Genomic DNA, 27,219 nt, shown 5'->3' on the forward strand with positions numbered 1-27,219 from the left:
AGAGGATAAGGTTTTTGGTTAAGTTTTGATAGGGAAGAGGCAGAGGTCAAAAAGATAAGAGACTGCTGAGGTGAAACAGACTCCTGAGTGAGAAGTGAGGAGCAAATGGAAGTAATAGATAGAAGAATGAATTCATTGAAGCAGCTACTAATGTAGTACATAGTTAGAGTTAGGAAGACCTGAATACAAATCCAGCCTCAGGTACTTTCTAGCTTTGTAACCCTGGACAAGTCAATTAATTTCTGTCTGCCTTAGTTTCTTGTAAAATGAGTATAATGGTAGTCCCCACCTGGAAAGGTTGCTGTGATGATCAGATGAGATCAGATCTATAAAGTATTTAGCACACAGTAGGTCCTTAAGGTTTGTTCCTTCTTCTTTTTCTTCCCCTGCTTAGTAGGGATGATATGCAGAACATCATAAGCTCCTTGGGAGCAAGAAAAGTTTTATTTTTGTCTTTTTATTCCCATTGCCTAAGCACAGTCCCCAATGCAGAGTAGGTACTTAATAAAAATATTTGTCAAATTAAATTTATTGAATTAAATTAAGTTAAATTGTCAAACTAAATCAAATTAAATTGAAGATCGTTTCAGTTTTGCTAAGGGCAAAGCCTGCTTGGTTATTTTAGGTAGCCAGTGTGGCATAGTTTGGTGGGCTGCTTTGTTTCATTGATCTGGTCCTGCTGTTCCACCTATTAATTTAAATTGAATTGCATTGACTCAGTCTGGTTAGTTGTTGGAACTGCTATGGGATAATAAGGACTCCTGTTTTGGAGCTTCAGTAGTGTCTGGGGGCCTCCTTAGGTCATATCACATCAGGGATACAGCTGTCCCTGATTTTTGGATAGACTAAGAAAGAAATAATAATAAAAATAGCATTTATATAGGACCTTTAAACCCCTTACAAATGTCCTCATTTGATCTTCATAGCAACCGTGGGAGATAAGTGTGATTATTGTCCTCATTTTTACAGTTGAGGACATATGTTAAGTGACATGACAAAGGTCTCAAAGCTAATAAGTGTCTGAGCAAGTTAGATTTAAACTCAGGTCTTAGGCCAGAGCTCTATCTGCACCACCAAGTTTCTCCTTTCTCAGAATAAGCCACATGCCATCTTTGCCTTTTGAATACCCCATCCCAACATTTCTTTTTTATTCCCTTCCTGCTTCATGCCAGTAAACCTCCAATTCCAAAATGCAGAGAATATAGGAAGATCTTGAAGAGTATTTATTAATTGATTATATCGTACTATTTAATAAAAGAAAAAAATTCAAGCATCAAACAGTCCAGATAAATAAATTCAAATTCAGTGTATCTTTATTAAGTGATGATGGCTCATGATTAGGATAAAATACAAACTCCTCTGATTGGCATTTAAAGACATCTGGTTTCAGCCTATCTTTCCAGAATGATTTTGTATTACTCCCCTTCACATACTCTACACTCAGCCTTTGTTTGTGGAACAGGTAGGATGCTAGGGTCAGTGGATCAAAGAGGACATGTTGGGGAGTAAGGGATAAGAAGGCTGGAAAAGTGTGTGTGGAGGATAAGTTATGAAGGGATTTAAACAGAGCATTTTGTGTTTGATCCTGGAGACAGTAAACTGGAGTTTACTGAGTTGGAAAGTGACAAGGCTGAATCTGTCCTTTAGGAAAATCACTTTGGTGGCTGAATGGAGGATGGATTGGCATTGGTAGAAGCTTGAGGTAGGCAGACTCATTAACAGGCTATTATATGGGGCAGCTAGGTGGTGCAGTGGATAGAGCACTGGCCCTGGAGTCAGGAGTACCTGAGTTCAAATCCAGCCTCAGACACTTAATAATTACCTAGTTGTGTGGCCTTGGGCAAGCCACTTAACCCCATTTGCCTTGCAATGCCCCCCCCAAAATAAGCTATTATAATAGTCAAGATTTGAGGTGATGAGAGACTCCCCGGAGTGATGACAAGAGGAGAGATGGGGAGTACTGGAGAGAAGTTACAAAGAAGAAATCACCATGCTTCACCAATTGCTTGGATATGGGAGGTGAATGATAGTGAGCAATCCAGGCTGACTCCTAGATTGAGAACCTGAGGGACTAGGAGGATGGTGTTGTCCTCCTGAATAATAGGGAAGTTTCTTTAATTTTCTGAATCTTTACTGAGGAAAATGCTCACAATATTACCAATTATTTTAGATAACAAAATTGATAGCTGAGCAAGAAAATGTAATTTGGATTTTAAAATTTTTGCTTTAATAAAAAAGTCCTTAAACGTGGTGGTGGTGGTGTGGAGACTAATAGGGAAAAGAGCAGAGGAGGATTTAGGGGGAAAGATAATGAGTTCTATTTTAGACATATTGAGTGTAAGATGTCTGATCAGACATCCAGTTTGAGATGTAGGAAAAGCAATTTGAAGATTGAAGGTCAGCAGAGAGTTTTGGGTAGGAAAGATAGGTAGGTTTGAGAAACAGCATAGAGATGGTAATTTAAATCCTTTGGAGCTGATGAGATCATCCAGTGAAGTAGTATACATAGAGAAAATGTCCCTAGATAAAATCCTGTGGTAATAATTACCATTAGAGGACATGATGTAGAAGAGAATCTAGCAAAGGACACAGGAGGAGCAGTAAGATAAGTAGGAAGAGAGCTAGGAGAGAGTGGTATCCTGAAAATATAAAGAGAAGAAAGAGTCAAGAAGGAGAGGGTAGTATTTCCCAGAAGACAATGTAAACTCCCTTTGAGCAGGAACTTTTACTTTTATTTATATATCTACTTTGGTTAACACTGTGCCTCATCTGTATTAGTAGTCTAATTATGCTTAATTAATGATCTAATTGATTTGCATTGCCCTATTAAGAGTAACATAATTGGGAGGTCATGTGATATCATCCTTGCCCAAACATTTTCAGAATTCTCTTTGATATGTACCTTCAGGGCCATCTCAGGACCCCTGTAAGACAATTTGTCTTGTTAACTTACAGTAATACATCATTTTTTTCCTGACCCCTCGGGCATCAGGCTTGACTCCAGAGGGCTTTGGAAGGTTTCAAAAATCAAATTCCCTCCTTATATGATTAAGGTACAGCATCACTGAAAGTATTCAGAAGAATAAGCTCTGCATAGAACCTTGAATGTATAACATGCTTTAAAAGGCTTTATTGAATTTTATTATCTGTACCATTTGTCTCATAGAATAGAAGCCCCTGAATGGCAAAGCCTAGTTCATTTTTGGGGGGTGGGTACTTATCTAGGTCCTTATTCTTTGTTGCTATAGCGACAAGAGACTGAAGCAGACATCCTCCTAGGGTGCTCTTGATGACATATTTTGAACTTAGACTTCTGGAACTGTGTTTTTGGAGCTATCCAGAGAAAGGGAGCCAGGTCTGCCACTCTCAATACTGGGCCTCCTCTTCCATCTGTCTGGTGAAGGCAAGAGTAGAGGCAGCAGTAGCCTATCAGTCAGCCAATCAACAAGCATTTATTAAGTACTTACTGTTTGCTAAGTATGGTTCCAAGACACAGAAGAAAGGACTAGGGAGCAGGTGCTCTCTGTTTGACCCTTGCCTGATCACAAGGTCCTGGAGTGGAAAATGGACACACGAATCCTTGCCTTCTGGTTCATCTGTCCCAAAAATCTCCAAGAAAACAGTTTCTGTAGTCCATGTTCAAAAAAAAAATCCCATCCAACTGGTGCACTCTGGTCCTCTTATCCCCATAGCAACACAGGTGTTATATTCATATCCCCAGCATCAAGAACAGGGTCTGGCTCAAAGGAGACACTTAAATGTTTATACAATTTAAATTTTGAATCGTCAAATTTCAGTGCTGGGAGAGAGGCAAGTGATACCATCGAAAGAATGCTATATTTGTTGAAGAAATGAATGAATGGATTGAATTGAAATGATGGTAAGCTTCAAAGGCAATTCCAAAGGAAAAGTTAAAAAATGCTGTTGAGTTGTGACAACTGAACTGTAGAGAGCTCACATATGGGCCAATAGTCAGGGAGACCTGAGTTCAAACCCAACCTCAGAAACTTACTAGATGTGTGACCCCAGGCAAATCACTTCACTTCTAGCACTTACTGCCTAAGGTTATTATGAGTATAAAATAATATTTGGCAAGGATTTTATAAATATTAAAGGGCTATATAAATTCTAGTTATTATTAATTACCATTACCCTTATTATTATTAATATTAACATGATAAAATTAATATCATACTTGTTATTAATTGATATTAACATGATAAAATTAACATAAATACTGCTGTTAATGTTAACACAATATAATTAATATTAGTAGGTCATTAATAATTAGTACCAGCATAGTATAATTAATATTAAAACTTATAATTAATCATGAATTATTAATTATATTATTATAATATTTTATATTATAATTAATAATAATATAATTAACATTGACATTATTGTTATCATCTGAATGTGTCCATTTGATGATAATGCTAGAACAAGGAGGTTCTAATCTTTTCCCACTTTGTCCTATTCAGTGTCACATGATAGGAAGAACATTGGCAAACCAGAACACATAAAGAAGGGGGCAACTCGATGACTAGGGGACTGGAAACTATGCTTCATGAAAAACTGGGAATGTTTAGTCTGGAGAAGGGAAGACTTGGGCGGGGGGGACTGAATAAAAAGTCTTTTCAGTCCTGTGGGTCCCCTTCTACTTCCATGATGACAAGGGTGAAGTAGCAGAAAAAGAGACAGAGAGTGCTAGGAATAGCTAGTGCTAGAATTAAAGCTAGAAATATTAGCTTTATAGTTTTTATGTTAAATGCAAGATCTTTGTCTATTGTCCATCGACCAATGAATTGACATACTGTTGGAAGAAATGGACCATGTTGTTGGGAACATTCTCCCTAGTCATAAAAGTAGAAAACAAAAAAGGAACTGCAGGTAATTAGAACAATCAAGCCATTGATCAATAGACAAGCATTCATTCAGCCTACTATGTGTCAGTAGCTTTGTTAGGTATTGAATATAAATGAAAAAAATTTTAGCAAACCTTTTTAAAAGCACCAGTAGGTGTAGTACTTTACAAATATTATCTCCTTTGATCCTAACAACAAACCCTGTGAAATATGTACTATTATCCCCATTAAGTATATTAGGAAGTAACAATAAAAAAGTTATTATTCTCTTATACATATGAAGAAACTGAAGCAGATAGAAATTAAGTTTTGTCTAAGTTCATATGACTAGTAAGTGTATTTGAACTCAGATCTTCCTGCTTCCAAGTCCAGGGTTTAATCCACTATGTCATCTAGTTGTCTAGAAGAAAATACATGTAGATTACTCAAATGCTCCATGCAGTAATATCATGACTCTGCTCATGTCACTAATGGACAAAGAGAGACTCATCTCAAACCAGACTACTCTGGTGAGGGGTTGTGGTGGTGTAATCAATACATAAGGATCTCTCTTCTACTCAATCAGTGAACAGTGAATGATGATGCTGGGTTAAGAATTCTACCTAGATTAGATATTCTTTGTAATGTCTTCTAGTTGGGTGGGATGAGGAATATATACCCAAAGGATTTGGGGCAATCTCATCTATCACCTATGTCCTTCACAAGGACTGGCTGAATAATCTACAGGGATTTATTTCTAAATGAGGAAATAGTGAGGAAAAATAGCTGAATTCCCCCCCTTCTCAATATTAATTGGTTATTAATTTAAGAGAGAAATAATCTTTCTTTTCACCAAAACAAACTAATTGACCTGTTATATCAAAGAAAAGGGTTTTTAATTAAACAGCTCATTAATTAAAAAGGAAAAATTTCTCATAGGTAAAAGGAACACAGTATCTCAGATTTCCATGTTGCCAGGAGAGGAGATATATCTGAAGCTTCTAGCTTAAACACCTCTCATGGCTTCCTTGCATTACTTTCTCAGGAACCTCTTCTTCCTCACTGATGCATGCTGGACATCTTTATTGGTCCATGAATCTGTCACAAAAAATTACTTCTTTGGCAAGGAGATGCTGCTGTCTTATGTTGGGCCTCTTCTATAAGTGGCTGCCGTCTTCTTTTGGAGAGTTTCTTCTTTTCTTCTAAACATCTTTTTTTTTTTTCTGGGAGGAAGTATTATCTTTTTAAAGGGACTGCCTATGCCTACAGTATGGCTAAGCAGATAGAATCCCAGATTTGGAGTCAGGAAAAGCTGGGTTTAAATCTTGTCTCAAATATATATGTGATCCTGAGCAAATCACTTAACTTCTCTGAGTTTCCTTATCAGTAGAATGAAGATAAAAATTAGTATTTTACCTCACAGTGTTGTTGTGAGATTAAATGAGGCAAAATATGTAAAATATTTTATAAATCTCAAAATACTCTGTAAATATTGTTCCATCAATAAGCCTTTTATTTATAAGCACTTATTGTATGCTAGGGCCTAACAAGCACTAGGAATGCAAAAATAGATTTTTCTTTTTAAAAACAGTTCACAGTCCAATGAAAGAGACAATGCATAGCACCCAAGTACAGACAATATATATATATATAGTAAATGGGAATGGCTAGGTGATGCATGGGGCAGCTAGGTGGCACAGTGAATGAATAGAGCACCGGCCCTGGAAGTGTATCTGAGTTCAAATCTGGCCCAGACACTTAATAACTACCTAGCTGTGTGGCCTTAGGCAAGCCACTTAACCCCATTGCCTGGCAATGAGAGAGAGAGAGAGAGAGAGAAGGGTCAGGGAAGGGAGGGACTAGGGAATTGGAGTGGACCAGGACATTGAGGAAAGATGGGAAAGGCTTCTTGCTGAAAGGAATATTTTAGCTGAGATTCGGAGGAAGCCTGAAGGCAGAAATAAAGAGGAGGAAGAGGAGGAAGGTAGGGAAGGCATTTCACCTCTGCCTTGCCTTAGTTTCCTCATCTGTGAGATGGGGATAACAATAACATCTACTTCTCAGGGTAGCCACAAGGATAAAAGAAGAGGTGCTGTATAAGTATGAAATGTTGTTGTTGTTATTTTCTCAGGAAGGACGTAGAGCTGGTGACCTCTGTCCTATATCCCTACCACTAGCCCCTCTCTCCTTACTCATGAGGACGGCAGTGAAAAGGATGGGGAATTTGGAGACAGAGAACTTGAATACAGACTCGATGCTATTGTGACTTTGAGCAGGTCTAGGTGTCTTAGTTTTGCCATCTGGTAGCACACTGGATAGAGTCCTAGACCTAGATAGAGTTAGGAAGACCTGGGTTCAAATTTAGTCACCAGTACTTCCTAATTTAGATCACTTAACTTCTCTCAGATTAAGTTTCCTCAACTGTACAATGGAAATAATAACAGTGACTACCTCTCAGAGTTGTTATGAAGATCTAAATAAGATAATATTTGTAAAATCCTTTAGCCAGCATGTAGTAGGAGTTTCTTCCCTTCTTCTTTCTCCATTCAGCTTGAGATCTATGTAACTATGATTACTCAAAAGAAATCAGTCTTTCAGTGCATACAGAAAAACTCAAATGGATATAAAATGCTTATTGTCCAGACAAGGACTTGCAGCTGGATGCCTATCGTGGGAAGGAATCTGTAATACTGACTATGTAGGCCAGGCGCTGCAGGTGGATGGATGATGAGCTGGGCCCCAGAACTGAATAGAAAGAAGAGAGTAGGCTGAATAACATTTAGAAAATTGTGAAATGCTTTTAATGATCCCAAGTGGCCACCCAGCACAAAAACCCATCTTTATAAAACCAGGATTTTAAGATGCTATGTGGTGATGAATATTAGAACATATCAGCCCTGTCTCTGCAAAAAAGCCTTTGCTGATCCCCCTTCGTGTAGAGCCTTCCCCAGAGATGATCCCTAACTTACCTTATCCTCATCTTGTTTGTATAGATTTATTTGCATGCTGTTTCCCCCATTAGTTTGGAGCTACTTTCACCTTTTTTATACCTAGAACTTATGTCTAGTATATAGTGGGAACTTAATAAATTCTTGTTGACTTGACTTGACCCTGAAGATTCTTAGATAGCTAGTAATCCCAAGGTCAATGGTTATAACAAAAGGGTATAAGTAGACTGTAGCCTGTTGTCTATGATGATAGCCAGCAAGCTAGAACATTTAAGTTAGTGTTTATACTATGGGCTTGACTAAGTGCCAGGCATATAAATATAAGCAAATCAGATGCCCCTACCCTCAAGGTGCTTATATGGAGGAAACTAACACAATAACTGAGCCATAATTCTATGGAGAAGGGTCCACAGTCTTGGTCAATAACAACATCAAATGACATAAATGGGTATGTAAATACAATGCCCCCAGAAATAGCACTGCCCCTCCAACCATAGTCTCTGCTTCTATCTTAGTAACCCTAGCCATCATCCAGAAAAATAGACCCTAATATACCCTTGGCTATACCAACTTGGAAGCAAATTAGTGGCTTAACAACCACAAAGGACTATTAAGACTAAGAAATAGGGGAGCAACAACTTTCATGTACTGTTCCCCCACCCTTAATTCCGACCTGTAATATCAACCCTGCTAAACCTGCCCTGCCCCTGCAGTTATCCTCCAGGGAATTAAACTTTGTGAGGATGATGCAGCCCCATTATAAGGAAAACCAATTATGATGAAATAGAGTTATAATTTTTAAAAATTAAGTTCACAAATCCCATGTTTTATTTTGTTTTATTTTCCTATCTTGCCCAGCTTGAACATGCATCAGTCACAGACTGGCCTGATTCCAATTCTGATTGGTACTGACTCCCCCATTAGCAGGGACCAAAAGCAAGATCCATCCTTCCCAACCTAGAACTGAGGTTGAGAGCCTCTGTTCTCTGTTGGATCCATGAGTGAGCATGGTCAAAAATAATCAATTTGACAAATCAAAAATGAGTTTCAATCTGTAGTGGAGTGAATTCCTAAACTCAGTATCATAGTACCTCTAAGGATTGTGGCGAAAATAAAATAAAATAAAATATTTACAAAATATTTGTAAAGCTCTTTACAAATTTTAAAACTGCTATATAGGGGGTGGCTAGGCGGCATAGTGGATAAAGCACCGGCCTTGGAGTCAGGAGTATGTGGGTTCAAATCCGGTCTCAGACACTTAGTAATTACCTAGCTGTGTGGCATTGGGCAAGCCACTTAACCCCATTTGCCTTGCAAAAACCTAAAAAAAAAACCCTGCTATATAATAATAGCCAACAAAGAGCTTTACAGTCTCCGAGGTCCCTCTCATCATTCAGACTATGATTCTAAGATGCAGATAGCTAGATTTTTGTACTAAGTAAAAGTTTCCTACCTTTTGATTTGACCTATAATTTCATCAGTGGAGTGGGGATACTTCCCATACTGTTTTTACAATTTATAGTCTAAGTTGTCTGGAGAACTTGTCCAGGTCACACAATCCATATTTATCAAAGATGGGAGTTGAACTCAGCTCTCTACCCACAATACAAAGTTGACTCTTTTCCTGATGGTTAGTGCCCTCTTAAACTGGAGTGGGATTCCAATGGAATGGGAGATAGAGAGTGAGTATCTAAAGATATGCTGGAGCTAGTTTGAACTGTTTTTGTGAAAGCCAGTTGTTAAATTTGCAGGATGACTGATCATGTCTCTAAAATTGGCAAAAGCTGCAAATCAGGGCTGTATTTATTGTCTTGTTTATTGGCTTGACTTAAGAAAGTAATAAAGAAAAATAAGGCAGAATAAACTTCGTCTCCAAAAGAAGAAAAAAAATCTAACTTATTAGCATTTTCCTCATTACTTTTCTTAAGTCTAGCCAATAAACAAGACAATAAATCCAGACCTGCTTTGCAGCCTTTGCCAGTTTCAGGGGAGTGATCTGTCATCCTGCAAATTTAACAACTGACTCTCACAAATCAGTTTGAACTGACTCCAGCACAATCTTGGATGCTCACTCTCCATCTCCCATTCCATTGGAATCCCACTCCAGTTTTAGAAATTAATAATTGTCAGAGAGTCAATGTTGCACTGTGGATAGAGAATTGGAAAGTCCCTCACAAGGAGTTTCTAACACCAGAGAGCTGGTTGTTAAATATTTACCAGCAGACATTTGACCATATCACTAGATTTCTTAGAACAGAGGATGACTGACCACTTGTTGAGGATTTTTAGAGGGAATTTACTTTCAGGCATAGACTGGAAAGTAGAAAGGGTGTTTTCACTGGAAAATGAGGACCTAGATTCAAATTTCTCCTCTGATTATTTTGAGAAGTCACTTGATCTTCTGAGCTTCATTTTCCTCATCTTTCAAATGGGAGGTTGAACTATATGACCTCTGAAGTCTAGCTCTAAATCCCAAGGGCTTGGGAGGTAGGTGGTACCAGTCCCTTCCAACTCTGAGATTTAGGATTCCTTGGTCTATTTGTTAAAATAAGACACATGACTTTGTTTCACCTCAGACGACACAAATGCCCTAACCAGTCTCCTCTTGATCATAGTCTTCCTCTTTCCTAGTTTTTCTTGTGTTCATTAATAGTGTGAAGCTCTCAAAGACAGACCATATCCTATCTGCCCTGTCCCAGTTCTGCGCAAGTAGTCAAAGCTATCAAAGCTATCAAAGCTGATAGGGAAATGAGAAGACAGGACTTCAGTGACTTGTTATCATCTGTTGCATCAAATCCAAATTCCTCAGTCTGGCTCCATTTTCCTCCCTTTTTACTTCACCAGCTTTATTTTGCCCACCAACATTGACTCTCAGATCTGAGGGGCCCCTTCATATAATTTGCTTGTTTTCCCCTCCTTATCTTTATACATTCCATGGAATGCCCCTCTCCTCTTCCCCTTTTTTAACCAGAACTGAGACTTCAATGGCTTAGGAAACTCGCAAGAAATACCCTCTAGCTGAGCAAATTAGTGTGTACTTTGCAGTTGGATTCTGTTCTGTTTTGTTTTTTGGTGATAGAGAGTTGTCTGGACTTGAGAGAAGTGACTTGATAGAATTTCACACACAGTAGTGTTAGAGATGGTACTAGTACTCTGCTCTGACTCCAAGACTCATCTTCTATCCACTATTCTAAACTGCCTCTCATTATCGAGTCTTTCTCCTCATTCCTTCAGGACATTTAAATGTGTATCCATTTCTATAAAGTCTGTTCAGAGAAAAGGCTGATGAAAAACAAATGGATATGGTGTGGGGAGAGAGAGAGAGAGAGAGAGAGAGAGAGAGAGAGAGAGAGAGAGAGAGAGAGAGAGAGATAACAAATACTTATTATTATATTATATTCCTGGGTATTCAAATGCAAACAAACACCCCAAAACAAACTGGTCCCAACTCTCAGAGCTTACATTCTAATAGGGAAAGACAGTATAAAGGGGAGCTAGAAAGTAGGAGAGGGGGAGAATACCTAATTGGAGGCAAAGTTGCTGAGGAGATGGAGAAATTCTGGGAGTAAGTTGAACTGAAAATGATAGGGACTATGGTTTAAAACCTCTTAAGAAATAGCTGTCAGTCAGAAACTCACCAGTGAGAAGAGCAGCTCCAACCTCAGAGCTATCTCAAAGTGGATAGAACTATTCAGAAGAAAGAGCAAACAGGAGATTGAGTTGAATTGGGATTGAGTTTAGACTGTAAACTTCATGAAGGCAAGGAGCTTTTCTTATCTAAATGTTGTACCTTGCCCAGAGTTTGGAATAATGCTTGTACCCAGGATGAGTTTAATAAATGCTGGGGGGGGGGGGGGAGCAGCTATGTAGTACAGTGGATAGAGCACCGGCCTTGGAGTCCAGAGGACCTGAGTTCAAATCCAGCCTCAGACACTTAACAATTACCTGGCTGTTTGACCTTAGACAAGTCACTTAACCCCATTGCCTTGCAAAAAGAAAAAAAAGAAAGAAAGAAAAAGAATAAATGCTTGTGGAATTGAATTTTTATATTGCTTTGCAAATGCTTTTTGATTTAACCCTGTTTCCCTCAGTTTCCTCATTTGTCAAATGAGTTGGAGAAGGAAATGACAAACCACCCCAGTATCTTTACCAAGAAAAACCTAAAAAGGAATCCTGAAGAGTGGTAACAACTCAAAAATGACCAAATACCAACAAACTAAATAATTCTGGGAGATGGGGGTACCACTTATCTACCCTAAAGCAATACATTAAAATGACTTATTTTGAAAAAAATCAGAAAGTAATTTTTGTTGTGCAGTTATTTCGGTCATGTATGATTCTTTATGACCTATTTGGGGTTTTCTTGACAAAGACATTGAAGTGGTCTGCCATTCCTTTCTCCAGCTCATTTTGCAAATGAGGAAACCAAGACAAACAGGGTGAAGTGATTTTCCCAGGGTCACCCAGCTACTAAATGTCTGAGACCAGATTTGAATTCAGGAAGATGAGTCTTCCTGACTCAAATCCTGGAACTTTATCCATTTATCACCTAGCTGCCCAGAGAAAAGGATCTAACGAAGACAAACTGTTGCCCATTACAGAAAGCATTGGATTTGAGGTTAGAGAACTTGGCTGCAATTTTGTGGCTCCCTCCCTGTCTGATCTGAACCTTTCTTCACTTGTAAAATAAGGGAGTTGGGTTAGGTGGTCTCTGCCCTCCTTTCCAACTCTAAATCAATGAGACTAAACTACAGTGAACCATTTGGGTTTCACATTTAGCAGAGTCTCAGTGTCTAAATGTGAGTCAGGGTGGCACCCAAGGGCTTGGGGCTATGGCTTTAAGAAGGTAGTTTCCACCCCTTGCCAAAATTACTTACATTCAGGTCAGCTCTCTGGAGCCATCATGATTCTAATCATGTCCAGGAGAGTCATAGAGAAGCAAACTCTTGCAATTGAAAGGCAATAAAATGTACTGGATCATATGATTATTGCAATCATGGGTTTAGAGCTAGAATGGGCCTTACAGATGATTACTAAGCAATAACCCATATTATCTGAGACCTTTGAGATTTATAGCCTATGTTCCTCATAACAACTCAATGAGTTAGTTAGTGTAAGTATTCATATCCTCCAATGTCCCAAAATGAGAGACAGGTATGGGGCAGTGTGTAGAGAGCAAGCTTGGAATGAGGCTAATAATAATAGAAATAGAAATAACAAAAACGACAGCAACTATAACAGTAGCCAGAATTTGTAGAGAGATTTAAGGTTTGCAAAGCATATTATAAATATCTCATTTTATCTTTAGAAAGGGCAGATAGAATACCAGGCCTGGAATCAGGAAGAGCTTGAGTTCAAATTCAGCCTCAGACACTTATTAGTTGTGTGACTGTGGCCATCAGTTTCCTCATCTATAAAATGAGTTGGAGAAAGAAATGGCAAATCACTGCACTATCTTTGGCAAGAAAAATCAAGATAGGAATAGTAAAAAGTAGGTAACAACTAAAAAGTGACTAAACAATCTAAATAACTCTGGGGAAGTAGGATCTATTATTACCTGGATTCCACAACTATGTGAGTGTCTGAGGTCAGATTTGTACATAGATCTTCTTGACTCCAGGTTCAACTCTCTATCCAAGGCCATCCAACTGCTTCCAATGACAAGGAGACTACACATCCATTTTGCCACCTAGAATGACCTGGGTTCAAGTCTGGCTCCTGATACATACTGCTCTTCAACCCTGAACAAGTTTTCTAATCTCTCAGGGCTCCCAGTCAACACTAAGTTTTGGAACAGCAATATATCTGTGTTGATAGATCAATGACAAAATAATTGTCCCTGTCTCTGTTTCTCTGTCTCTGTCTCTTTGTCACTGTTTCTGTGCCTATGTCTCTTTATCTCTATCTCTGTCTCTTTTTCTCTCTCATCTCTGTCTGTCTCTGTCTGTCTGTCTGTCTGTGTGTGTATGTCTGTCTCTCTCTCTTTCTCTCTCTCTCTCTCTCTCTCTCTCTCTCTCACACACACACACACACACACACACACACACACACACACACACACACACACATTTATCTCTGTCCATGTAACCTCCTTGAGCCCAGAAATCAGGTACTTTTTGTCTTCATATTCCCAGAGTCTAGAACAATAGAATTGAATGTTATGGAATTCCTAGTTTGAAGATGAAGTCACTAAGGTTCAGGAAGGAACATGGCAAGAATTGATGCATAGTAATACTCTGCTTTGTAGATTATTCTTGCTTGCCCTTTTGGTCTCTTTGGATACCTCTTGCCAGAATCCTGAATTTGGTCTTTTCTTGGTCTTGGGTCTTTGTTTTATTCCCAAGAAGTCTGGCGTCTCAGTCCAAAGTGGGCCAGACTGAGAATCAGGAGATCTGGATTCAATTCAATCTAATTTCATTTATTAAGCATTTACTTTCTACAGTAGAATTTATTAAATGCTTACTCCATGCCAGACACTGTGGTAGGCCTTGGCAATACAAAGAAAAAACAAAACAAAATAAAATGAAATAGTCCCTGTGCTCAAGGGGTTTACATTCTGCTGGGGTGGAAAGGGTGAATATTACATATACTCACTTAAATAAATACAAACTATATATAAGATATATATATATATACACACATATGTATATGTGTGTGTGTGTGTATATATATATATATATATACAAGTGAGTAAATTTATAAAACATATATAAAATATTCCAAAGAGATTTCAAAACAACATACAAAGATCTGATTTCAATTCCAGCTTCAGATACTTACTAGCTGTATATCCCTGGAAAAGTCACTTCACTTCTTTTCGACTCAGTTTCCTCAACTGTAAAATGATGATAGCATCACCTTACCTCCCAGGGTTGTGAGAATTAAATGAGATGTGTATATATGTATATATGTGTATATATATATATATTACTTAGAACTTTAGGGGCATCTAGGTGGTCCAGTGGATAGAATGCAGGATACAGAGTCAGAAAGATATCTCCATGAATTCAAATCCAACCTCAGACACTTACTAGAATTTAGACAAATCACTCCTCTCTTGGAGCCTCAATTTCTTCACCCATAGTAGGGAGATAATAATATACTTCATAGAAGAGCAGCAAGGAGTCACACAGAGGGTAAAATGCTCTGTAAAAATGTATAAATGCATACTGTCCCTTTTATTACTTTCATTTAGCCCTTCTCCCACAGCTGCCCAAGAAGTCAATAAGCATTTATTAAGCCCTTTATGGGCCAAGCACTGTGATAAATGTTAGGGATACAAAGAAAGGCAAAAGCAATCCCTGGCTCCTCGAGGAGTTCTGAGTCTACTGAGGAAGCCAATTTTGTGAGGGGATATTGCCCTCCCCCTGCCTCACCCCAATCCCTTCATCACACATCTCCTCTTGGTTTTCTAGGACATCTCCCTCTAACCCTTTCTATAACTCTGCACATTTGACCTACCTTGACCTTTGCTGTGCTAACCCCAAGGAGTACTGCTGGCTTTGGCTCAGTATCTCTCTCCTTCCCTCTTTCCCTCCCTCTCTTTTCTCCTTCCTCCTTCTCTGTCTGTTTCTCCCTCTTTCTCCCTTTCCTTCTGTCTCTCCTCTTTCTCTCCTTCCCTTTCTCTCTTTCTTTCTTCCCTTCTCTTTCCTTCCCTCAATCCCTCTCCCTCTCTCTCTTGCTCTCTCCTTCTCCCTCCCTCTTTTGCTCTCCCTGCCCCTTTCATGCCCTCCCTCCTTCCCCCCCTCTCCTTCTGTCTTCTGTCTCTCCTCTTTCTCCCCCTTTCTTTCCCTCTCTTCCTCTCCTCCCCCTCAATCTCCCCCTTTTCTCTCCTTCTGCCTCTCCTCTTGATCTTCTTCCCTCTTTCTCTTTTCTCCTCCTCCTCCTCTTCCTCTCCTTCTTTTTTCTTCTTTCTCCTCCTCCTTCCCCCCCCCCCCACACACACCACACATACACCACACACCTGCCTGCTCTCATGGACCTTACTGTGCCCAAGGGGGATATGATATCTGTTCTTCTAAACTAATGTGTGTTGAGAGCATCAGAAGAGACTGAGTTGGCCCAAGAGCCTGGGGGACCTGGTTTCAATCTCTTTTCAGTCTAGGCTTGACTAGGGCTTTAGGCATATTTTTAAGCCTGAAAGTCTCAGAGAAGGTGCAGAGTAGTCTATGGTCCTAGAGGGCGTTCCTTTATTTGACTGTTCCTTAGAAGAGTGAAATCAGAGGTCTATCCTATCCCCATCCTTTAAATGCATTTACTAACAAAATGTTTTTTAAAGTCTTTACTGTCTTGGGGGAGTTAGGGAAGGCTTCTTGGAGAAGATAAATAAACTTGGCTTTAAAGGATGGTTAGAAGTTCACAAGGCAGTCCAGGTATAAGGAATAATCTGGATTAAAGACATATATGGGGGAAAGAGTATGTGGCATGTATAATAAGGGACATCACAAATAGCTCAAGGAAAGGGCTTGAAGGATCCTCTAAATGACAAACCCCACATTTTTCAAAAGGAGAAACTGAGACCCAGGAAAGGGAGGGAATTTGCCTGAGATCATATACATCATAAATGGCAGAGTTGGGGTTTGGCTGCAAGCCCTTTGGACTCCAAATTCAGTGCTTTTCCAGATATTCCATGGTTTTTCAGAGATGTAAAGTGATTTATTTGGCAGGAGCATAGATTATGTGGAGTGAAGTAATATGATATGAGGCTGTAAATAGAGAGTGGAGGAAACAGTGGGGAGGCCCTTGAGGTTATTCAGAGGGGTCTGTACTTTATTCACCAAGCAGGAAGGAGGAGCTGAAGGATTGGGTTCTTTTTTTTTTTGGAAGGTTATTCTAGCAAAGGTAAAAAAGATGAGTTGGGGGGCGGGTGTGAGTGAAGGTGATACTCTTTTTACAAAGCCCATTAAAAGCATATTTTCAAGACTAAGAGCAAGGCAAATGCTACTGGCTGCTCTGTTTTTGACTATGTGTGTGTATATCTAGGGGGTGCCTGGGGGAAGATGAGAGGAAAGGAGATGGAGGTCTAATGTGGGGGATAGAAGATGATGAATGGGAGGTGGAAGGTAAGGAATGGGAAATGGATGGATGATTGGGAATGGTGAATTGGTGCAGCTGATAGGGAATGAGAGTTAGAGAATGGGAACTGGCTAATGGGGACCTGAGGATGGGAAATTGGAAATGCATGATGAGAATAGAGACTGTCAATGAGAGACAGATAATGGGAAATGGAGGATAGTTAAAGGATAAGTAGGACAGGATGAAATTGGGTGATGTTAATGGGGAATATGAAAGAAGAATAGATAATGGGGATGTGACTGGAAGATGGGAAATGAGGAATTGGGGAAAGATGGAGAATGGATAAAGAGGACAGTGCGAAGAATTAGAAAGGGGCAATAGAGAATGGAAATAGTAAAAAAAGGATAGATAATGGGGAACTAAGGATGAGAAATAGGAAAAGTGTGATGGAGATAGGACTTGACTATGATATGTGGAAAATGGGGAATGGGGATGGAGAAAAGATAATAGGAGATTAAGGATAGGGAATACAAAATGGAGGACAGGGAGTGAGGGTGTCAAGGAGAGATGGACAATGCAGAACGGGGGAAATGAAGGATGAGGAAAGAACAAGGAAGGAACTGAGGATGGGGAAATAAGAAGGGAGATGGATAATGGGTCTATGCAGATGAGAAGTAGGAAATGGGTAATGAGAAGGTGGTCTATGAAATAGGGATAGATAATGGGGCCTGGGGATGGAGAATGGTAGTTTATTTTATTTTCTACTCTACCATCATCCTCCAGGACTCCCCAGGCTTGCAACCCTCTGGCACTGCCATCACCATGGTGCGGGCCCTCATTGCTTCATGCTTCAACTATTTCAGTAATCTGATGACTTGTCTTCCTGCCTCAGGTCTCTTTGTTCTCCACTCCATCTTCTGCTTGGCTGTCAAAGTGATCTTCCTGACAATATCATCTTTTAATGATCTCTAAGATCAAATAGTAAATCCTTAGTCTGGCCTTAGTCAAAGCCCTTCTTAATCTAGCTCCTTCCTTCTTTTCTAGTCTTCTTATACCTTACTCCCCTCCTGGTCCTCTGTGACCCAGTGATCCAATAGCTTACACAAGACCCTCATCTCCTGCCTTCCCACCTTGGAATTCTCTCCCTCTCCTCCTCCTCCAGACTTGCCTGATTTCCTTCAAGGCTCAGTTAGCTTAAAGCCAGTGCTTTCCTTCTGTGGATTAGCCCAAACTTATTCTCTATATAACTTGTTTGGGGGCAGGAAGGAGGTGCAGTGGATAGAGTGCTGGGCCTGGAATCAGGAAGACCTGAATTCAAATGTGACCTCAGCCACTTACAAACTGTGTGACCCTGGGAAAGTCACTTAACCCTATTTGCCTTAGTTTCCTCACTTGTAAAATGAACTAAAGAAGGAAGCGTTAAACCAATCCAGTATCTTTGTCTAGAAAGTCACAAATGGAGTCTCAAAGAGTTGGAAAAGACTGAACAACAAACAATAGGTTCTTTGTACATGTTTGTTTGCATATTGTCTCCCCTGTTAGCCTATGAGCTAAAGAGCAGAGACTGCTTTGTGATTTTTTTGTTTGTTTTGCTTTGTTTTTACTATTCTTTGTATTCTTGGCCCTTAACAAAGGGTCCATCACATGAGGTGCTTCATAAATGCTCACTGACTGACCAGTCAGGAATTCTGGGCTTTGACTACTTCAGTTCATTATGAAGGACTGATATGGTGGGAGTTACCAATAGAGGTTCTCTTTTTCATGGAGTCAGTGGGATTCAGAGCCAGGAGTTCTCCAAGTTGTACTGAAGGCTATGGGTGTACTTCAGCTCATTAAGAAGAATCATTCTCCTCCTATAAGGGTGTTGGTAGGTCTATGAAGAAACCAGGGACTTAGTGAGTGATTGAGCTCAGGGTAAAACTGGAAAGTCAATGACCCCCTCGATTCTCATTTCTTCCTTGGGCATTCAGGGCCAAAGACCTTCATGGGAGCATAGCTTTAGAGCTGAAAGTCATCAAGTTCCACCTTCCCATTTTACAGATGAGGAAACTAAGGCTCAGGAAGATTAGATAATTCATACAGGTAGTGAGCATAAGAGATGGGATTAGAATCCTGTTCTTCTGACATCTACTCTATCATTCCTCCCCTTAATTCACACAGGGAATATTTGTTTAATTACAGAACTGTCTTCCTCATGGTTTCTGGCCTTCTCCATAAAAGTTGTACGGTAAAGGCAGAACTCTGGAACCAAAAATGAATGAAGACACAAGTGAAAGAGGAAGGGCAACATCTAATCCAAAGGAATAAAGTCCTAATGGTGAAATTCAGGATATCTTTAGAGAAAGATATTTGGAATAAGGAGGGAGAGGAAAAGGGGCAGAGGGAAGAGAGTAGAGACTGGGGCTCACTCAAGCTGTTTTGCTTTTCCTTTCAGTCATGACTTCATTGGGGAGTTCACCACTAGCTACCGGGAGCTGGCTCGTGGGCAGAGTCAATTCAACATCTATGAGGTGAGTCCATTTCCTGCTTCACAAAAAAATGACTAAACAACAAAAATAACAAAAATCTTATTTTCCAGGTTGGGTTCTACTCCTAGTACAGTCACTTACTACCTGTATGGTTTGGGTCAAATAATTTTTCCTCTCTGGGACTGATTTCTTCCTCTATAAAAAGATTTAATTCCACTCCTGCCTCACCAGTCCAATTCCCAGTTACTAAACCTGTGCCCATGTTTTTCCCTTTCACCTTTAATACTGTGCCTCTTCTTTGTAGAGCCAAATCCTATATAACATTTGAAGCTCAACTCAAGTTCCATTTCCTCCAGGAAGCTCTCTGCTCTCTCCCTCAGTTCCATGATCTCTCCCCCCCCCCCCAATTTCTGAACTTTTTTATATTTAATATCTATAATCACCTCATTTTATCATTTGTTAAGAATAAGGACTTGACCTATAATTTTATTGGTATAGAGAATTCCCGGGTTAAGAAATTTCTTTATAATTTTAACTAATCTAAGAGGCTAGCTCTCTCATTGTCATTGAGCAAATATGTTTCAGTCAATCAACAAATGTGATTTGTAAAGTGCTGTGCTAAATGATACAGAATCAGGATTGGAACTGAGTTCTTCCTGACCCCTAAGCCTCTATTAGGTCAAGCTGCCTTTCCAGTGCCTTTTATAAATACATATTTTTAAAAATAGATTTAAAAAAATAAACATTCTGAGGTTCCAAGAAGTGAAGTAATTTCCCTGGATCACACAACTAGCAAATGCCAAAGTCTAGATTTGAATGAAGGTCTTTTTCCTTTAAGTGATGGATTTTGGAGGATCTTTAGAATTAGACCTCTGATTCCATTAGTACTTACTATCAATTAAGAAACCCCCTTTAATTAGACAGGTCAGCAACTTTTCTATAACTCAAAGTCTTTGAGAATTAACTAGATGACTATTAGGTTAAGGAATTACACAGTCAAAAGATGAGATTTGAACTCAGGGCTTCTTGGGTGATATTTATTGACCCCTAGTTGTTTAGTGTGTCTTTTCACCCCCAAAAGTCTCCTGAAGGCAGGGGCCACACTGTCTTCTTGTCCTATGTTCTCCATTGGACCTAGCATAGGTTTGGGCAGGCATGTAGTAGGAGGTCAATAGTACCTTTATTGCACTGGATAGAGATCAATACCTTAGATTAACTCCCTAATTTTTGAATTACTAAATGAAACTCACTTTTCTTGTTCTCTGCTTTTGAAGGGAGCTGGAGATGAGATCAGTCTTTCTTTGGGCTCGTATTTTTATTTTTAGGAAACAAATGATAAGGGAAGATCAGAATATCTAGAATCCTTCACACAAGATCCTCAGTAGAAAAGAAGAGAAAGATCTTAATTGTAGATTTCCAATAAAACCACTTTAGAATATGAAGCTTGTTCAGTTAAACCTAGAGAATTTAATTTCCCTCCCCAACCTGTTTTCCTTCTTGTAAGGTCCAGGAGAACTAGAAGGAAACTACAGACGCCACTCTGCTCCTGGCAAGGGTAGGAAGGCAGTGATATTCTGCTAGATGGAGTGCAATAGAACTATAAAAGTTTGGATTTAAGCCCTGATTCTGACACTCACTAGTTGCCTGACCCTGGACAATTCTCCATGTCACCCCAAGAACCAGGAGATGAGTGTTGAGAATGTCTGGGAGCCAGACTAGCGCTGTGTTACTTCCCAGAGGCCCCTAGAGGGAGCTGGTCCTCTGTATGTATTCTAGCCCTATTGAACTAGCCTCCTGGGGTATGATGGAGCTAGTCAACCCCCTCATTTTACAGAGGAGAAAATGGGGGTGCTTAGAGGAGAAGAAGCTTGCTAGAGGTTATCCGTCTAGTTAGCCACGCACCATATTAACCATCTTCTCTGTAACTTACCAAAATATTTGGTCTTTTGGTGAATGTGAAAATCTATTACATGTTCATGAACATAGGAATAGAATAACATACTATAGAATGAATTGTGTGGCTTGGAGACCATGACCATGAATGTCTCTTTCAACCTTCTCTTCACAGACTTTTTTTCAAAAGCCTACTCTCTCTTGTCCCTCTCTCATTTTTTTTCCTCTCTTTACACTTGGCGATCAATCCCGATCCCTATGCACATGACTTCTTGCAAACACCAAGCTCTCTATTGGATCCCTTGATCCTATCCCCTTCCAGATCCCATAGGATCCTGCTTGTTCTAGAATCCTAGGTTCATAGATTTAGAACTTGAAGGATACTCCCAGACCCTCTTGCTCTTCCCTTATGCCTAATTTTCAGCCTTTTCTTATCCATGACTCCTTACCTACTCTTAAACATGCCCAGATTGGGCCAATTCTTGAAAAACAAAAACAAACAAAAAACTCCAACAACTCTTCACTTGACATAGCCATCCCCTCAAGCTACCTGCTTTTCTCAGCCAAACTCCTAGAAAAAGCGCCTACACTAGTTGCCTCCTCTTTGTCACCTCCCACTCATTTCTCAACCCTTTTCCATCTGGCTTACAACTTCATTATTCAAATGAAATTTCTCTCTCCAAAGTTACTGAGTGACTTTTTTTCCTGGGTCTCACTCTTAACTTCTCTGAAGCATAAGAATGACTAATAACCTTTGTATGGCTCTTTAAGATTTACAAAGTGCTTTAAAGACAGACACATGAATCCTTTGAGGTAGTATTATTATCTCCTTTTTTGCAGATGAAGAAACTGAGACTAGGAAAGGTCAAGTAATTGATCAAGATCACACAGATCTGGGGTGGCTAGGTGGCGTAGTGGATAAAGCACCGGCCTTGGAGTCAGGAGTACCTGGGTTCAAATCCAGTCTCAGACACTTAATAATTACCTAGCTCTGTGGCCTTGGGCAAGCCACTTCACCCCATTTGCCTTGCAAAAAGAAAAAAAAAAGAAATTGTGTTGGGCACATTGAATGAAGACAGAATCTTTAAAAAAAAAAAAGATCACATAGATCTGGGACAGCTAGGTGGCTCATGGATAGAGCCAGCCCTGGAGTCAGGAGTACCTGGGTTCAAATCCGGTCTCAGACACTTAATAATTGCCTAGCTGTGTGACCTTGGGCAAGTCACTTAACCCCATTGCCTTAAAATAAAGAAAATTTAAAAATAAAAAATGATTATACAGATAGTAGGTATTTGATGTAGGATTTTGAACTCAGGTCTAATTCTCTGTCCATTGCTACTGTTTGCCATTCTCTTTGCCTAGACGTATTTCTTTAGGCTTAAGACACTGTTCTTTCCTAGTTCTCTTCCAGTCAACCTCTCAATCTCCTTTATAATCACCCATACCCTACCCACTATTGATAGCGTCCCTAGGTCTTTATCTTGAGCCCTCTTCTCTCTCCCTTTCTTCTCTCTCATTCTAGTCCCTCTGTCTCTGTTTTTCCATCTCTTTTTCTATCTTCATCTCTCTGACTTCTGTCTTCTTTATCTGTTTCTCTGCTCTGTCTCTGTGCTCATACTTGTAATCTCATTAGCTCTATGGGGTTCATCTATAAACAACATAGGTAGCCAGATGTTGCAGTGGATAGGGAAATGTGTCTAGGCAAAGGGGATGGTGAATGGTTTCAAATGCAGTGGACAGAGAATTGGACCTAAAATTAGGAAGATCTGAGTTCAAATCCTGCCTCAGATACATATTGGCTGGACAAGTCATTTAACCTTTGTCTTAGTTTACTCCCCTGTAAAATGGCTATAATGATAGCATCTATTTCCCAGAGATCAAATGAGATATTTGTAAAGTACTTAGCACAAAGCCTGTTAGACAGTTGGTACTTAATAAATTCTTGTTGCCTTCCTTCTAAAAGAAAACTCATCCTAACATTCTTGTCTTCCTTAACTTCTCTATTTCTACTACTATCCTTCCAATTAGCCAGGTTTGTACCCTGGAGATCTCCACTCTAAATTCTTCAAGAGTATCTCATCCCTTGTATCCAAACAGTTGTTAATTCTTATTGAGTCTATTTATGTGCTCTATCTCACATCTGTCTCCTGTCTCCACTCACAGAAGTGACTGCGTCAACTCCCTCTCTCTCCAGATGAGTCCTTATAAATGCCAACCCCTCTATCGGTGCCCTTGATGCTGTCCCTTTCCATGTTCCTTTCCATTCACTTGCCCCTTTGTATGATAACAGACCCAGATTTGGATGAGAGCTCTTGCCCAGTGCTTGCTCATATCCTCATGTTCTTTTGCATGGACTATTGTAGTGGTTTCCTAATTGGTCTCCTCGAAATAGGGGAGTCTCTCCCCTCCCTAAATTCCCCTTCTGCACAGCTGCCAAAAGGCTGTTCCTCAAGTATATTGTTGGTTCATTTGAACGCAGCATCCCTCTCTTCATTTGCCAATGATGGAGAGACAAATCAGAAGGGTATGTTGACTCATTAATCAGTAGGAAATCCATCTGGCCTTTCTGGAGTCCTTTCTGGACTGGATTTTTATATCTTTTATACCTTTTTTACTTTATAAGTGGTTTGAGTCTTAATGTCCTGGATCAATTAAATTTTGATGATGGTTTCATTGCATTTTTAGGGAAAAACTAGCCTGGGAGGCTGTGACCTTCCAGTCCACTTTGACCACATGTAACAAATTTCTAGATGCAAAACAGAACCTATTACCATGGATACCATTGAACCTAATCTCAACCAGATTAGGTGATCACCAGCCCAAAAATATACTTCCTCTTTATCTTCACCTCATGTACTCCCTAACTTCCTTCTAGCTTCTATTAGTTCAAGTGCTACCATTCTTTCAATCATTATCTTACAATTAAGCACCTACTATGTGATGGTCTATTAGACTCATCTTCTTGACTTCAAATTCGGCCTCAGACACTTATTAGATGTATGACCCTGGGCAAGTCACTTCACCCTATTTGCCTCAATTTCCTCATCTGTAAAATGAGCTAGAAAAGAAAATGGCAAATCACTCCAATATCTCTACCAAGAAAACCCCAAGTGGGGTCATGAAGACTTGGACATGACTGAAATGATGCAACTACAACAAAAACAACATACTGTTTTATAATATAACTAGTTTTACAATTTATCATATTACAGATTTAGAGCTGGAAGGAATTTCAGAGTCCCTCTAGTCCAGTCCCTTATTTTGGAATGAGAAAACTGAGACCTAAATGGGTTAAATAACTTGCCAAAGTTCACACAGGAGGAAATAGTAGAAATTGGATTAAAACCAGGTACAATGATTCTGAGTTTAGCATTCTCAGTTCAGTTCCATCTTTTCTGCTGAAAAGTAAACTCCTTGAGGACTGGGCTGGTGTCTGGGTCACCCTTGCATCTCTCTGTAGGCCTTTTGTAAAGTAAATATCCAATCAAGACTTGTTGAGTAGTTGAATTTGGACTAAGCATCAGGAAGCTGGCTCTACTACAAAAATAGCTACATGACCATGAGCAAAATGCTCAACTACTTTGAGGTTCATTCAGTATTCTGATCTATAATATGAAGTCAACAATTCCTGTTCCCATGTAAGAAAGTAGTAGTCTAGAAAGAAAGTATATGAGTTGTGATGAGGAAATAATCAGAGAAACAGAAAAAAAAAAACAAGAACAAAAATGAGAGATAATTGTCTTTATACGGCACTGAGATGTGATGAAGTATTTGTGAAACTTTTCTTGATGAGTTAGTGAAAATGTTTAAATCTGAGAACCTATGAAAATTAAATGAGAGAGTCAACATAAAGAATGTAAGGGGGTGGCTAGGTGGCACAGTGGATTAAGCACTGGTCCTGGAGTCAGGATTACCTATGTTCAAATCCGGTCTCAGATACTTAATAATTACCTAGCTGTGTGGCCTTGGGCAAGCCACTTAACCCCATTGCCTTGCAAAAAAAAAACCCTAAAAAAAAAGAATGTAAGGAAAATTAAGTATGGTAGAAAGAACACTTGATTTGGAGCAAAGGTATGACCAGGGTAGAGCAAGCAGAACTTTGTACCAGGGGGTCAAAATTCATAGGGCACTGACAGTATTTATATTCATTCATCAGGTTAACTTGGGTCTTCCTGACCCCAAAGTAGACTCCCTTTCTTCTAAGCCAGATTATACCTCTGAATGAAATAGCAGTAATACCATATACTTTCAAACTGCTTTATACATATAGGATCAGGGATTTAGGAACTGAAGGAGCCTTAGAGATCACAGAATCCTAAATCTAAAGTTGAGACATCAGACATCATTTTACCCAATCCCTTCATTTTACAGTTTATAGGAAACTAGGACCCATCCATGTACCCTACAAGTCTCTTGGTGCTGCTCTGTATCAAACAGATATGGAGACAATTGGGATCAGGAAGACCTGAGTTCAGATTTCACCCCATACTTATATTGGTTGTGTGACCCTGGGCAAGACACTTAAACTTTCAATGCTCTAGGCAACTTTCCAAGATGATGAAAAGCCAATCTGTTTTGGTGGAGGGAATCTTTCCTCAAGGAGTTCTGCCCTATACTTATGAAATCACAGGTCTAGTTCCTATTATTGTTGGCATTTTCTTGACAAAGATATTGAACTGATTTGCCATTTCCTTCTCTTACTCATTTGACAGATAAGGAACCTGAGACAGAGTTAAGTGACTTGTCCAAGGTCACACAGCTAGTAAGTGTCTGAGGCTGGATTTGAACTCTGGTCTTCCTGACCACAAGCCTGGTGCTCTACCCACTGTGCCCCCTAGCTCCCAGTTAGTCCTTTCCCTAGGCCATCCCTAGTCCGTCCCTGAGCTAAAACAGAAGAGAGAAAAAACACAGTTCCTGCCCCTAGTGGTCCAGGGGGGTGACAATAAAGTACTATATGGTACAAATTTTTTTTTTTTTAGGATTTTGCAAGGCAAATGGGGTTAAGTGGCTTGCCCAAGGCCACATAGCTAGGTAATTATTTTTAGTGTCTGAGACCAGATTTGAACCCAGGTACTCCTGACTCCAGGGCAGGTGCTTTATCCATGGTGCCACCTAGCCACCCCTATATGGTACAAATTTTAAAAAACTGAACTTGTTATATTTTTACTGCAGGGAACAGTTGGTTAGGAACTTATTCTACCAAGGCAGATCAATTTGTGTTTTGCTGTTTATAGCCTTAGAGAATTACCTGGAGCATTGAGGTTAAGCTACTTGTCCAGGATCACACAGACTGTGTGGTCCAGGCAGAATTTGAACACAGATCTTCTTGATTCTGAGGCCAGTTCTGTAGTCACTTTACCAGAGTTTGACATTAACAGTGAATGTAGCAAGAGTTCCAAAGAGATCTGGGGAAATTAGAGAAAGCTTGATGGATGGGGTGAGTCTTGAAGGATGAGGACCATGTAGATCCAGGTAGAAATGGGGGAAAGCAAGGGTATTCTGTGGGAAAAAATATTCCACAATAACAAAGTACAAATTTTATAGTTAGAAGATCTAAGTTTGATTCTCAATTCTGTCACTTATTACATGGGTGACTTTGGGCAAGTCACTTACGCTCTTTGGCCTCAGTTTTCTACATCTGTAAAATGAAGAAGTTAGCCTAGATGGTCCCTGAAATCTCTTCCAGCTTTAAATCTTGGATCCAATGATTCTAACTTCATCTCTCTGGGTCTCAATTTCCCATCTGCAAAATGCTGATGGCTTCTTGATCCTTTCTAATGTACAATCTATGATCTAACAATGATTCTTCAAACATGGTGTATTGGTTATACTTAAAAGTGAAGGATCTGACAGGACCTGAAGCTATCTGACGAAGAGGTGAGTAATGGGGTTTCTCCTGTGTGTTTAGAGTTCTCGTTCTAATGGGGGAGCCTTGTGGTCTAAAGTTTGGGTTCCAAGGCAAAATTTTGTCCCCTATGTCCTTGTCCCTTGGGAGGAGGGAGTGCAGAGGGAGCAGATAAACTCTCACACTTAAGAATGTGGCCCCAG

At 39.7% G+C, this 27,219-nt stretch overlaps 1 protein-coding gene across 2 annotated transcripts in view; it reads left to right on the forward strand.

Moving 5' to 3' along the window:
- The window catches only part of CPNE5 (copine 5), a 197,431-nt gene that overhangs the window by 143,004 nt on the left and 27,208 nt on the right, over positions 1-27,219 (forward strand). For both annotated transcript variants that reach the window (XM_074236397.1, XM_074236396.1), the window contains exon 11: positions 19,245-19,320. In XM_074236397.1, the coding sequence (XP_074092498.1) occupies positions 19,245-19,320 (76 nt within the window). The remainder of the gene's footprint in view (positions 1-19,244; positions 19,321-27,219) is intronic.

Source organism: Macrotis lagotis, chromosome 5 (assembly GCF_037893015.1).
Source record: "Macrotis lagotis isolate mMagLag1 chromosome 5, bilby.v1.9.chrom.fasta, whole genome shotgun sequence".
NCBI classification, from domain to species: domain Eukaryota; kingdom Metazoa; phylum Chordata; class Mammalia; order Peramelemorphia; family Peramelidae; genus Macrotis; species Macrotis lagotis.